Source organism: Protobothrops mucrosquamatus, unplaced genomic scaffold, assembly GCF_001527695.2.
Source record: "Protobothrops mucrosquamatus isolate PMUCROS unplaced genomic scaffold, P.Mucros_1.0 scaffold_257, whole genome shotgun sequence".
NCBI lineage: Eukaryota > Metazoa > Chordata > Lepidosauria > Squamata > Viperidae > Protobothrops > Protobothrops mucrosquamatus.
The window spans coordinates 4,572,214-4,584,131 of record NW_015386333.1 but is presented as its reverse complement, the minus strand read 5'-3'; the positions used below and the strand labels follow the sequence as shown (position 1 = coordinate 4,584,131).

Genomic DNA, 11,918 nt, shown 5'->3' with positions numbered 1-11,918 from the left:
CAATGTCAGCCTTGGAGAAGACAGAAATGTAGTTTATAGAACTTGGCAGAGTGTGTGTAGAATGAGGTATACACAAACATGTATTAGCTACGCAAATAGCATTATTTGGCCTAAGAGTATTCAGTTGCTTCTGATCATGCCAGCCATGTAATTGTGAAAGTGTTAGCACTTCTGCACAAACATTCCATCTATTCATTTCCTGGGCCGAAAGGGAGCCTGGAACAAATGAAACAATGCTAAATAGTATAGTTGAGCATATGTAGAGTGCCTTTACTGCTGGCTAAGCACAGCCTGCTGTCTACAATAAGGGAAAGAGTATATAAATGTGGGGGGATATAGTGTTCGTGGTCTCTTAGAAATCAAAGAATTCGGTGGCAGCAGCAAGCCCTCCACTACCCTATTTACTACTGCTTCACCTTTTCTAGCTGCTTAATAATTGTGAGAAAAATATCTGCTTAGTGTGTAATTTGTATCTAATATGAGTGAAATTTAATTGTTTAGAGCACTTCTAAATAATATAGTGAAATTAATTTCAGTGTGAGAAAAGAATGCCATATAATTGCTAGATTTAGTTTGCTTTTTTTTAAGCCATTTTTTTGTCACTTGCAGCTTCTAGTAGAATGCATTCCTGAGATGCAATTTAAAGTTGGAATGCTGCATTACTTTTTTTGGGAGAGCTGTCAGCCTGCTTTCTCAAAAAGCATCCTTAAGCACCTGGTTGAGTTAGAAATGTTAAGTCTTCTCAAGGGAACCTAGTACTGTAAGAGACATTAATTTCTGGAAGAAAATAGTTTGAGGGACAATATGAAAAATGGTAGTGGACCTTTTGTTCAATTAAGTGTTATGTTCTTAGTTTGTTTTTTTAAATTGGGAAGAGGGAAAAGCCAAGGTGCCTAGTCTTTAGCTACTGCAGTCATAGCACAGTGATGCAGCTTAACTGCCTCTGGCAAAGTTGTAACCAGGCTTATTGCTTAGCTGTTGTCTAGCATCCATACAGTGTAGATATAAGAAGGAAAAGGAGTCTCATGCATGCAGACCTGACTACTACCTGCAGGCTAATAGATAGTACCAATAGTGCAAGAAGGGCTATCGCCGCTTAATTTGGGCAGTGAGTTTTATGACTGATCAAGCAACTTTCTGAAAGGTATCCATTGCAGAAATGGTTGGTCTTAAAAGTGATGCAGGTTTAATATTTTTGTCAGGAGCTAGGCCCGCAATACTATAGTTGGTGTTGTGTATGATTGCCTGTGTTTGCATCTTGACTCACAAAAGTATTGGTTGGTCTTTCAGCTGATGGGATGTTTAGACTTCACCTCAGTACTGCATAATATTTTATAACACAAACATATATTGCTTAGTACTTCTGATATACTGCAGCTATTGAAGATGCCAGTTACTTATATAGCAGCAAAAACATTTATGCTTCCCCCACATTATACTTCATTGAACTGCTTTTCTTCTAGGCATGGTGGTTCAGGAGCCAACGGCTGCATGGCACCTCCATCTTCTGATTGCTTATGACTCTTAGCTTTGCTGCTGGTAACTTATGTGCACTTTATATTATCGCTTGTAAAAGTTTGTCTTAATAAAGGTGTAGTGATAGCTAAATAAAGTCTGTCTCATGTCAACTTTATTGGTACTATTGGAGAATAAGCTATATTGGCAAACCAATTCCCATACATTCAAGTACAGGGGGGAGCAAGGTCTACATTGCAGATCGTGTACACAGTACTGTTGCAACAGCAAGGTTACAGGCTGTTTAAGAACATCCTTACCTAACTTTAATCCTTACAGACTATAGTTGATTTTGAGGATGTTAAGAATTTTTGAAAAACCTCACATAATGAGACACTAATAATAATCACATACTTTTTAAGGCTATCATAAATAGAATGCAAAACTCCAAACAAATAACAAGCAACAGTAACAAAGTACTGCAATCTAGTAGATGTCTGGATTTTTGTACCACGGATAATGCAATCCTAATCCATTTGTATAATTACAGTGGCATCAATTATTTTTGCATTTAACTCCCTTGGATAGTGAACCTCTAAGGCAGTGATGGCGAACCTTTTAGAGACCGAGTGCCCAAACTGCAACCCAAAACTCATTTATGCATCGTTGGGTGCCGGGTGGGTGTGGCTCATTGGCTGGGTGTGGCCAATTGGGCGGATGTGGCCCATTGGGTGAGCGTGGCTGGGGTGGTAACAGCAGACTGGGTGGGACTAAAAAGTTTAATCAATCAATTCCAGCTTTGCAAAATCTTTTTTTTCCCATGAGAAGTTGAAATTGACTGATTGATTGAACCTTTTTTTTTTTGTTTTGCACATGGCGGCGGAGGCCTAAAGTGAAAAGGTTTTATAAAACCCAGCTGAGGGCCTAGGACTGGGGCAACAGCACCCGTGCCCACAGAGAGGGCTCTGAGTGCCGCCTCTGGCACCCGTGCCATAGGTTTGCCACCACTGTTCTAAGGGAAATGCAGCTTTACTTTTGAACAAAGCTTTGGCCGCAAAATGAATTGTGGCCCATCCTAATGCACGACTGATCACTGAGTGGGGTGGTCCCAAAGTGATGGTCCAAGTTCTTAGTCCTTTATTAATTTGGAATACTAATTTTCCAAAGGTAACCATTACAGGATGTTATGTGTCACTTCTGTAACTAGCTCAATAAATCCACTCAATTGATAGCAACAGCATAAAAGGTATTTAAATACTTTGCAAAATATTCTCAGAGAACTGAGTACAGTAGTGACATTTTCTTCAATTCCCTACTCCAGAAATAAATACTCATCTAAAGAGCCACCACAAACAAATGCCCAATCTTTCAAGGTCAAGGGTGAGGCTGAAACTACTATGAAAACTCATCTTCAGAAATTATCCTGCCGGCTTCTGCCTACCCCCCCCACCCCCCCACCCCAGGTTTCCCAGGAAAAGCTAACCCTTCAAAGTAAGCACAGGCTTCTCTTGACTCTGACTAGACTTGAGTAGAAAAATAATCTTGAAATGGGCTAATTTTCCTCAATTATGGACAACCAAAAAAGTGAAACGGTTACCACAGGCTTGGGAGATATTAGTTCATATCCTCACTTAAGCAACCTTAGTTTTAGGTCAGTCACTCTTGGTCTTACTCTAGTGTTTTGAAGATACTTAGGAAGGACTATGTGCATTTTAGCTTGAACATTCACGGAAAGAATGTAGTATGCTAGTAATAATTACTGCTAGTATGAAATACGGCTGCTGTTATTTTTGTTATGTAGGCAAGTCCATTAAAATATATATGTGCTTGGAGAAAAAGAAATTCTATCCATAACCATACAAAAATTTCCCCTCCCCTAACCCACACCCAAATATATATAACCAGGTAATTTATCACCCTGCTTTTTCCCTTTATTTTTACAAGTTATTTACTTTTTTCTCCCCAAACAACTCTTTAGAAAAAATAAACTGCCCAGGAAGACGCCCAAGCTTTTGGATAAAATAAATACATTTGGCCATTGTTATAGAATCTTCTTATAATCCATAAGTAAACTTAAATAGGGAAAGAAAAGGGTTAGATGTTATTGGTAATAATATCCCTCCCCACCATACAACAGACTACAGAGCACAGATTATCACTTCACTTTTAACAGATCAGGATTTTTGTGTTTTATACAAATGATACCATTAAAAAATTAGTCCTTCTAATAGCTCACAACTAAAACATGAACAAAATGTAGAAATAATTTTAAATTCTCAAAACCCCTGATTTATGAAGCAGCAAGTGTTAGCAAAGTGCAAGTGATTTTTTTTCATGCGCTATTGCTATACATACATACATATTTATATATATTAGCAGGCAAATATACCTATATTGCACATTGTTTTCTTTCAGGGCACAATATAAAGGTGCCAGGCTCTACATATGCTACAATTGCATGGCTTGACTAATGGCTTTTTTATGCTAAGCAATTAAGCAGGAAGACTATGTGCTAGCGCATCGCGTATGAGAAGGCCAGCGTGAGTTTTGCATTGCATTTTCCCTTGACCCTTAAAAAGGAAGTGTATATTGACAGTCATGTCTTTCTTCAGATGGTGGAAGGAGCCGTGGAGTTTAGCTATAAATTGCTCTAGCAAACTGGAGTTGAAACTGCAGGAAATGGTCACCAGTCCCCTTTGCCTTCCACCGAAAGAAGAAACTGCAGGACCAAAATGGAGGAAGGAGATATGAAAAGAAGTAGGCCCAGAGGCAGTGGAAGGGTTACTCCTTGAGGAAAAATAGGTATCTTTTTGGCAACTACCCAGGCACCAATTAAATCTTTTCAAAAGATACAAAATATATCCAGTTGGAATCAGTTGAGGCATTATGGAAGTCCCATAAATGAATGAACAAACAGATAACTAAAAACAATTATTCTGAATGAAATGGAGGGAGGCAGAAATATCTTTGATTATACACTTGCCAGTTAGGACTATGTCCAACTGGGAAATACAGCAACACCACAGGTTGTGCAAGTTGAACAAGCACCAGGCAGTTCATTACGCCGTGAAGGGTGGAGGCAGAAATCAGTCTCCCAGCAAGCAGCACAATTGGCAGTTTGGGTTTGGTCTTGCCAGGAGGCTGCAGCCAGCACCGAGTAGAAGATGAATCCCTCAGGCTCCAGTTGGCTATTCTGTTTTGGACTCTTCCAGGATCTGTGGCAAGTTTTGATCCTTCCGAGAGGCAACTGGCTTAGCTGTGGGGAGAGTGGCAGGTTCAGCACTGCCGCTGCCCCTGGCACTCCCCCCACCACTACTACTTCCACCACTGTTGTAATCTTGGATGGCCTTTGGTTCATTGGTGTGGTAGGAGCCCTTGTAACGGTGATGGTGAAGGTACATCAAGAGAAGGGCTGCCGCCAAAAGCAGAAGCAGAAAAAAGATAACTGGGGGAAGAAAGGCAGAAACAGAGAAAGAAAGGGAAGAATTAGAATAACTGGGGGGAAAAACCCAAGAGCTAGTTGCAGATGGAACCTAACAGTTTAATCTAGCAATCTCTGGGCTCTTCCCCTAGCTTTCACTTCCTTTTCCACTTTGATAACTCACCTCCAATAATGACTGCAACCCAGCCATCATCATGGATGTACAAGAAGTCCACTACAACAAGCATAAAAAAACATACAATTAAAACTAGATCTGACATACTCCTCCACCAATCAGGTATTGATCTCATTGGCTCAGTCCATCCATAGGTGGTCTCTTTTCCCTTCATAAAATCACCTTAGCCATGAAAACCATCTGGCTAACCTTGGGCCAGTCACTCTCTCTCAGCCCAACCCACCTCACAGAGTTGTTGCTGTGGGGAAAATAGGAGGAGGGAGGTGTACTGGATATATTTGCCACCCTGAATTATTCCCAAATTTTAAGAAGTATCTACTGTCCTTCTAGCTACCCTATATGCTTCTTCTGCCAAGGCATCTGTGTAGCAGGTTCTTCTATGGGGAAACTCTTTGCTTTCCACACGCAGAATACCTTGCCTGCCTGTTATCCCAAGACGATGCACATGGTTTGTTCCCTTTATATGATGATTGCTACTATAGGCCTCCCTCTCCCCTAGGGTGCAATATCATTGCATCTGTTTGAACAAAGTTTCACACTCAAAGGGAAAAAAACAGATATATCCCTTAGTGAAATCCTTGCCTCAAGGGAAATAAATGCACACTTTTCATTTTTGGAATTATAGAGTAGGCACTCCAGGATAAGAACTCAGGCCCATCTTTTTCAAAATTGTCATATTAAGCTGCCTTACCTGGATCTATGTACCATGGGTCAAGCTCAGGAGGCACTTTAATGTAGGTGGAAGGCATAGAGGCACAGTTGGATTCTACCAGCTTTCCATTGATGGTGTAAGGGGTGATGGGATTGCTGCCACTAGAGCGAAATATGGTTTTCAGGGGCACAATGCTGTTGAATTTCACCCCTGAGATGCAACCTGTGAAACCTGGCGTATTGTATTTCTGGATTTCAGGATCAATCACTCCTGTCTCTGTGGACAATGACAGAGAAGGGGATTAACACCACTTGTTTCTTTCTTCTCTTTCCCTTTTAATACACAGAAAAAGACTGAATTGAAACCAAAGAATGGGGATGGTGAGAAAGAAAAATTATGGAAAAAATCTTTCCCCCTTCTATTCTTCTATTCTTATAATGAGCACTATCCATTTGAAAACAAAAGGACTATGGTAAGGGCTGTGAAGACAGTAGGGGATGCTGTAATTCTAATCTGGAGAATATAGGGAAATTATTTTATTATGTCTTGGAAGGTAAGGAGAGTGCACATTATGCAGATTATCCACATGGGGAAAAACAAGATTCAATTCAGAATCGGGAAAAAATAGGGTCCTAAGAACTTGATTTCTTTTTATTTTTTTCTTTGCCTCTTCTCACAAAAATCTTCAAAGCTTTACCAAGCTTCTTTGTAAATCCAATATAGGAAAATTATCCAGGTCATTCACTTGGTTTGTTATTTATATATCCCTTTTAATTGTTAAGATTTCAGACTTAATAATTGCAATAATAAGACATCAGCAAAACAAGATTCCCATTTTTCTGAGCACTTTCCACAGCTTGATGTGACTGATATAATCAAGGGTTTCTGTATAATCAATGAAGCAAATACTGAGATTTTTTTTAATGTTCTTTGGCTCAATTATACAGAGGGCATCAGTAATAATGTCTTGTATTGCTTAACCTTTTCTAAAGCCAGCTTGAACATCTGGTATCTCTTTTTTCCATTAATCCTTGGAAGTTCTAATTTGAATGGCTACACATGTATTGCATGAGTGGATATGAAGGTTGTTTGTATGTGCATGTTCTCTCCCTCCTATTACATCTGGGGAATGGGAATGTGTATTGTGAAGCACATAGCAGGCTGCATATGTTGCCCTCTGCACCATATAACCAGGAAGTAAGTTGTTAGATTCTTCCAAAACTATCACTGCATTCTACAGGCTCACTGTAGCTGCTAGACCATTTTGGTTTCTTTATATTTTTAATTCATACTTTTAATCTGCCCAATAACAAGCTATCCCAGCAATAGATTATAAACATAATAATAATTGTGTGGGTGGGGGTGTCACAGAGAGAAATAGAATGTGTGTTACAAACGTTCGAGACGTATCTAACCAACTGTGGGAAATCTTGGGGAAAAGCTAAATAGGATCAAACCTAGTTAGCATCTGGATGGGAAATCATCAAGAAATCTCAGGTTTGTAGGCTAGATTGGGAAAATGCTAGGAAATTGCAAACATATCCCAGAGGAAGGCAGTAGCAAAGTATTTCTGGACTATTATCAGTAAAACTACTATTGTCACAAGGTCTGCTGGACACATTAGTATTGTCAAGTAGCCTGCAACTTACAACCATTCGTTTAGTGACTGTTTGAAGTTACAATAGCATTGAAAAAGCTGACTTGACCCTTATGTTCACTGGAGCATCCCCATGATCATGTGATCAAAATTTAGATGTTTGGCAGCTGAATCATATTTATGATGGTTGCAGTGTCCCAGAGTCATGTGATCCCCTTTTTTCAACCTTCTGTAAGGAAAGTCAATGGGAAAGTCACACAACAACTGTGTTACTAACTTACCAAATGCAGTGATTCCCTTAACAACTATGACAAGAAAGGTCATAAAATGGGCAAAACTCAATTTTGGCAACTGTCTTGCTTAGCAACTGAAAACTTTGGCTCAATTATCGTTGTAAGACAAGGACTACCTATATAGAATTACTTTTTTTTTCTCCATTCTGTTTTGGAACTGATATTGCTTTGCTAAGAGGACCTTGCTATCCTATAAAGATACAGAGGATAGGAAACAATAGGAAGAATACAAAAAAACAAAAGGAAGAAAATCATTCAAATTTGAAGTTGAAGACAAGGATGCATTAAGGTTTAGAAACATAAAAAGGGGTTGTAATATGATAGGGATGCCATGAAGAATGGACAGAAATCCTAAGAAAATGGCAACAGGGCTGGGGGCATCAAGAATGTTCTTACTCACCCATAAAACACCCATATTGTTCTTACCCATAAAACGGCCAAGATAGAGCGCTTTGGGAGAATCAAGTTTGCTGTCCACAAAGACAGAGAATTGATTTACCATGAGAGGATAATAATCCAACTAGATGAGAGAGAGAGAAGAGATGAAAGATACATTAAGATGATTCTCTAAAATCAAAAGAGAATTATAGGGACGTACATAAATGCTTTCTGTTCAGGGAAAACCTATTTTCCGTTAAAAAGAGAACTTTTAACTGCCCTTTTCTCTACTTAATCAAAATTATAAACCTATCCCATCATTTTTTTTTATCAAGCCCATCTGATGGATAAAAAGCTGTAGATACCTGTGTGTACAAAGTCCTATTGACACGAGTAATATTGATTCTATGTGGCTGCCCATCAGCCACTGAGCGTGTGCTCAAGGTCAAACTGAAAGGGAAGATCCCCAGTTGATAACGTAGCTGTAGGGTACCTATGAGGAAAGCATTAACAGTATAAGATGACCAAGAGTTCAGTTTCTGCACCCTTATGCAGCAGAGTTGGAAGAAAATCATCATCACTGAGAACATTGAGAAAGAACATAGTTTCAGTTTATTAAATGAAATTCTTCCACATTTAAGAGGTCAGGAACTCTGCTGAATCTGGACAAAAGACCCACCAAGTACTCCATTTTGCTTCTAACATGTCTCTCAGATGTTTTGGGGAAATTAATACAATACCCACAGAATTTTTTAAAATTATCACTAACAACCACCAATTTCTTTTTTAAACTTGAAAAAAAACCTCTCTAAATATTGACTATCACTATATCGTATAGCACTGACTTCTATAATATCACAAAAATAGCAGTGGTATATTTTGCACTGTTGATTAACAGTAAAATCGACTTGGGGGAGAAGGGGTGGAGGAGAGAATTTGTCCAATTCATCAAAGCCTTTAACAATTTGATCAACGTCTGACGTGTTAAAATTGAGCCATCACTTGTATGAAAATGATGTCCATGTTTTAAGGTTTACATTTTTATCCAGATTTTCAATCATCTGTTCATTTAGGGCATTTTATTTTCTAACTTTCCAATACTCTTTAAGACAAAGTGACCAGAGGAATATATCACTGGAGGACCATAGCATTGCTGCACATTTCATCTGTTTAATTTTCAGTCTATTTCTTAATGTTTCCTAGGGTGGACACTGCCTTTCTATTGTTTTCACTTACTCAATTCAATAAGATGTCTTACTGAGAGATCTGCCAACAGCTCCCTGAGGAAAGCCATCATAGAAATAGAACAAAAAGTAAATATAAATATATGTTTTGGGGTGACATTTTTATTACACAAACCACATTTCTTTGGGAATATTACAAGAAATGCAGATTTTTTTCAATTATTTTATTTTCAGAGAAAATCCATTAAGAAGCTAATGAAACAGTCATATGTCAAATAATCTTAGTGTTAAAGGTTGATCATTGGGAGTATCCTGATGGAATCTTCTTCTCATTAGGTAAGACAGTCTAACATTTTTAATCAGCCTCTCTAAATCATCAGGTGAAAACATTCTGAAAGATTTGGGGGGAGACAGTGGGATAGTGCCTCTTTACCAGGATCCTGGAAAGTGAGAAAATACTCCCATCCTTTCTGCTAAGAGGCAGGAAAGGAGTGGAAAGAAAGTGCAGTACCAATCTCAGAAGAAGAAGAATGAGGTGTCAACTCCACAAAGCATCTGTGAAAGCTATTCAAGTCATGCTTACCATCCTCACGGATCAAAATGGCCATGAAGTCACGGACAAAGGTGCTCACATAAAGAAGGACTGCAGGGGCTGAACTGGTACGGAAGTTGAGTCCCACTTCCTCCCCTGTCACATTGTAGCCAGGGAGCGGCTGAAGTGGTTGATGGAGTATGTTGGCAAATTCTTGTACCACATACAAGGGTGTTGTTAGGATATTGTAGCGCACCCACATGCCTTGTTCAAAGTAGGCACCAATGTCTGCCAAGAAACAACAAAATAAGGCAACAATTAGGGGAAGGCAAAATCCAAGCCAGGAAAGAACTGCTTCTTTCCACCTCCCTTGCTACTTAAGCTCTTCTGCTGCCTTCCCTTTCTTTCTGGCCTTGGTGGCTCTTGGGTTACTTTCCTGCCAGCATAGCCCAGTATATTCAAAGGACATCAGGCAGGGGAAGGCTGCTGAAGCAAATTACACTAGCCCTCCTGTCCTTAGCCCTAGCTCTCACCATGATTGCAGAAAGGTCCTTCAAATGCAGAGACTGTGCAGTTGCACGTGTAGTGGCTGTAGTGCTCCCAGCAGATGCCATGATTCTGGCATGGTACCAAGGGGTTTCGACAATGCCCAGTGCAGTTTACCAGAACCCCTTCTGTTTCATTGGCTTTCCCCTCCAAGTTTAGGGTCACCCCATTCATGTGCAAACCTCGCAAGCACCCCAAGAATGGATGCAAGTTGTATTCAGCAGATCCTACAGAATGAGAAATAAATGGCTGTATTTAAAAACATAGAAACCTAGCTAGCTTAATCAAGTCTATCTTGCTTAGCAAACTGTTGCAACAAGGTTTCAACCAAATATTTTTGAAAAACGCATTGGGTTGGATCTTGGAAGTTTCAAAAAGACCTATCTTCTTCAATATAATCCATTAGCTCTTGGGCTTCCGGTGGTGATGCTGCGCTGATGGCGGCTTTCTTTTAGCTGCCAGCCCTGTGATTGTGTGAAAAGCGCGCGGAGACAGCAAAAATCAGTTGTCCCGCGGCTTGAAAACCTCCTCCTCAGGAAAAGAGGGGGAGGAGAGTTTTCCTCGGGTAGAGGTAGAGCTCCCCTAGACCTCCTTAATTATTTGGAGGTCGGAGGGTGAATTCCCTCGGAGCCCGAGGCTTTCTCCACACTCCAGGACGCCTTTGCTCAGAGTTTCAGGAGCAAAGCAAGACGCTGCATCCACATCTGCATTTTAAAGGGACTTGTGAGTAATTTAAAAGCAAGACAGAGCTGACCAGGAGAATTTAAAATTGCAAGTGCTGGAAACTTTAACTCGGGGAGAAATAATCTTCTCCATATTCTAATTGGACTTAAAAGGGAAAAATGGCGCCGGAATGCTGTTTCTTTGTTTGAAAGGGGGAAAGGGAAACTTATAAGAGGTGGATTTTTACAGACAGGAAAATGGCTTCAAAGCATTTGGGAATTTCTGCTGTTTCTAAAGGTACAATCTCCTCTCCTGTAATACAGCCTGCAGTGCAATCTAAACCAAGATCCCCCCACCTTCTCCCCCACCACCTGCATTTACGCTTAAAGATATTCAAGATGCTTTAAAGTTAGCAACACAAGAAATAAAGGAGGAGATGGCTGACCTTCTTGAGAATAAAAATAGAGAAATGAGGGAAGATATATTGCTTGCATTTCAAGGGTTAGCTACACATATTGAACGTTTGGATGACCGGGTAGATGAAGTTGTGGAAAATACTGAAAAGCTAGAAAGGAGGGTTGCTAAAGTTGAAAATAAGATTGATATAACAGAGGATGAAGTTACCATCTCACAATATAGAGATATGGAATTTGCATTGCGAATAAGAGGATTAAAGGAGGATTCACAAGAAGATTTGAAAGAGGAGGTGGCAAAGGCTATAGCTCCTATTCTGGGATGTGAATCTGAGGAATTATCAAGAGAGATGGATAAAATATTTAGGGTTAATTCATGGATTGCGAGACAGAAAAATTTACCTAGAGATGTGGTTATTTATTTTTCCAGGAGATCACTTCGAAATGCAATTATCCAGGCTTTTTATAAACAGAGATTTCAAATTGCAGATCAAAATATTATAATTTTAAAAGAAATACCTCCAAAAATTCTTAGAAAAAGAAAAGACTTTGCCTTTCTGTCTGAGGAGCTTAAAAATCGACAGGTCC

The 11,918-nt window shown here is 39.6% G+C and overlaps 1 protein-coding gene across 1 annotated transcript in view; it reads right to left on the bottom strand.

The window, feature by feature from the left end:
* Nucleotides 1–4,643: 4,643 nt before the first annotated feature.
* Nucleotides 4,644–11,918, bottom strand: part of CNTNAP1 (contactin associated protein 1) — a 98,700-nt gene continuing 91,425 nt past the window's right edge. The window contains exons 18-24 of the mRNA XM_015831529.1: nucleotides 10,242–10,481; nucleotides 9,760–9,996; nucleotides 8,358–8,485; nucleotides 8,041–8,134; nucleotides 5,764–6,000; nucleotides 5,061–5,111; nucleotides 4,644–4,900 (exon numbers count right to left, since the gene is read on the bottom strand). Coding sequence (XP_015687015.1) covers nucleotides 4,644–4,900; nucleotides 5,061–5,111; nucleotides 5,764–6,000; nucleotides 8,041–8,134; nucleotides 8,358–8,485; nucleotides 9,760–9,996; nucleotides 10,242–10,481 — 1,244 coding nt within the window. The remainder of the gene's footprint in view (nucleotides 4,901–5,060; nucleotides 5,112–5,763; nucleotides 6,001–8,040; nucleotides 8,135–8,357; nucleotides 8,486–9,759; nucleotides 9,997–10,241; nucleotides 10,482–11,918) is intronic.